Source organism: Aplysia californica, unplaced genomic scaffold (genome assembly GCF_000002075.1).
Source record: "Aplysia californica isolate F4 #8 unplaced genomic scaffold, AplCal3.0 scaffold00368, whole genome shotgun sequence".
In the NCBI taxonomy this organism is placed as follows: Eukaryota; Metazoa; Mollusca; class Gastropoda; order Aplysiida; family Aplysiidae; genus Aplysia; species Aplysia californica.
Window position 1 is genome coordinate 352,723 of NW_004797638.1, and position 2,059 is coordinate 354,781.

General features: G+C 41.6%; 1 protein-coding gene across 1 annotated transcript in view; it reads left to right on the top strand.

Annotated features, from left to right (window-relative positions):
* Positions 1-2,059, top strand: part of LOC101863916 — a gene marked incomplete at its 5' end in the record, with an annotated part of 22,366 nt that overhangs the window by 11,854 nt on the left and 8,453 nt on the right. The window contains 1 exon segment of the mRNA XM_005103331.2: positions 1,483-1,650. Coding sequence (XP_005103388.1) covers positions 1,537-1,650 — 114 coding nt within the window.

Sequence of the window (2,059 nt, forward strand, 5' to 3'; positions counted from 1 at the left end):
TCTCTCTCTCTCTCTCTCTCTCTCTCTCTCTCTCTCTCTCTCTCTCTCTCTTTTCTCTCTCTCTCTGTCTCTCTCTCTCTTCTTCTCTCTCTCTCTCTCTCTCTCTCTCTCTCTCTCTCTCTCGTAAGAACACAAAATAAATAAATACATACATAAACAAATAAATACCTATAGATAAATAAAACATACATAAATACACAAATAACTAAGTAAAAAAAGTAAATAAGTAGATAAATAAATAGATATAATTCATCTAGCACTTGCTCTAACACACATAACTGCCGGGTTCAGTACCTGATTCTAGTCAGCTCTCTAACCAGGATAGCATTGCCAATTAAGATCAGTCCGATGTGGCTTTTTTTCGCTTACCTTTATTAATTTGTGGGGTCGATAACAAATAATAGCTTTAGAATTTTTGTCTCTTTATTATAAAAAAAGAGTGGGACAGGGGTGTACCCCCCCCCCTCTCAAGGCAAAAGGGGGTGGTTGGTTAGAATAGGCGACACAAACTAATAAGAGAATAGTCAAATTCTAGCTGATAGATTCAGATAATAAGGCTCATCTCCGCTGATAGATTCTTCTCGCTGTTGAAATAATCACTGGATTCGTTTACCTAAGTTCTCATAGTCAACGATTGTCTGATATGCATAAGATCATCAACACGGCTCCCGAAAAAGGGACTCTGGAAACAAATAAAATGAAGGTTGGGTCTCTATTCGTTGTATAGTAAGTCATTTATATTTCAAGGCAAATTTCCCCGTGTCTCAATAGTTGGTCATTGGGGCAATGAATTATGACCAACACGCATAAATTCTATTGTCCTGTACTGTCGGCTTCAGTCGAAGTTGCCATTGTGGAAGCCGTCTGGAGAGGGAGCGCATTAAAAATGTATCCCTGCCTCCCATTACTGTGCCCGTTGTCAAAGCTGAATTGACACGTTCCGGCATGGCACTGCGCGAAGGATATCATCTAGTGTGTAGCGCTCATCCGAGAGCCGGTTGTTTTGCTAATTATTATGTCTTAGAAGGCCTTTTGTGTTTTTGTAAGTTACACTTAGCTGTTCTTGGGGGGGGGGGGGGGGGGGGGGGCGAAGCAACACACAGCGATTTTAATGAATGGGTAACCTCACTTGGGTGTTTCTGAATCATCTCTCTTATCTGCTTCGAACTCGAATTATCAACCGTGACACACAAACATTCGGAATCTCTAAACGTTAATTAAAAGTAGTTTGGAAATGAAAAAACAAACCCACCAAAACAATAAGGTACAAATGATGATGTTAAAATCGATCAACAAAAACAAAAAAGTACAGACTACAGCAGTAAAAACACCGCCCCCTCCTTCCGTCTCCCTTTTTTCCACCCAACGTAATGGTTAAAATGGGTGTCTGTAAAGATAGTCGTTTAATAATATAAAAGTATTATAGTTATATATTACATAATGCACTATTGACGGTTAAAAACTGATTTTCTTGTATTTCAGAAGACCGGGTGAATCACGTCATCGGGAACTTCAACTTCTTCCATAAGCAGCACAATGACGTCATCAGTTCTCAGTCCGACGTCTTCGTTCTTGTTGGTTCTTGTCCTTAATGTGATGTTGGCTTCCATTCCTCTGAGTGCTGTCACAGCTGATGAGTTCTTCAAACAGGTGACTACAAAGTTCATCCTTTCACGTTCTCAAAAGTCAAGCCTTAGACTTCCGATGGAAGCGTCTGAGACGGTGTTCAAATATATAAAAAAGGGCACCGCGGAGCTGTAGATACGAGACAGGCGGCGGAAAAGGGGGGGGGGGGGAGGTAGTAGCTGATGGTAGAGAAGTTTTCCTCGGGATTGATGAGGTAGATGCGACTGGAAAATTATTCAAATGCTCAGGACAGACTGATAGAGCAGTGAAAGCCAAGATGCCTGAACACACTTACGTATGAGCACACAGAAACACACACACACACACACACACACACACACACACACACACACACACACACACACACACACACACACACTCACGTAATCACACGCAACCCTTCTGCCCCACCCACCCACATGCAAATACACAC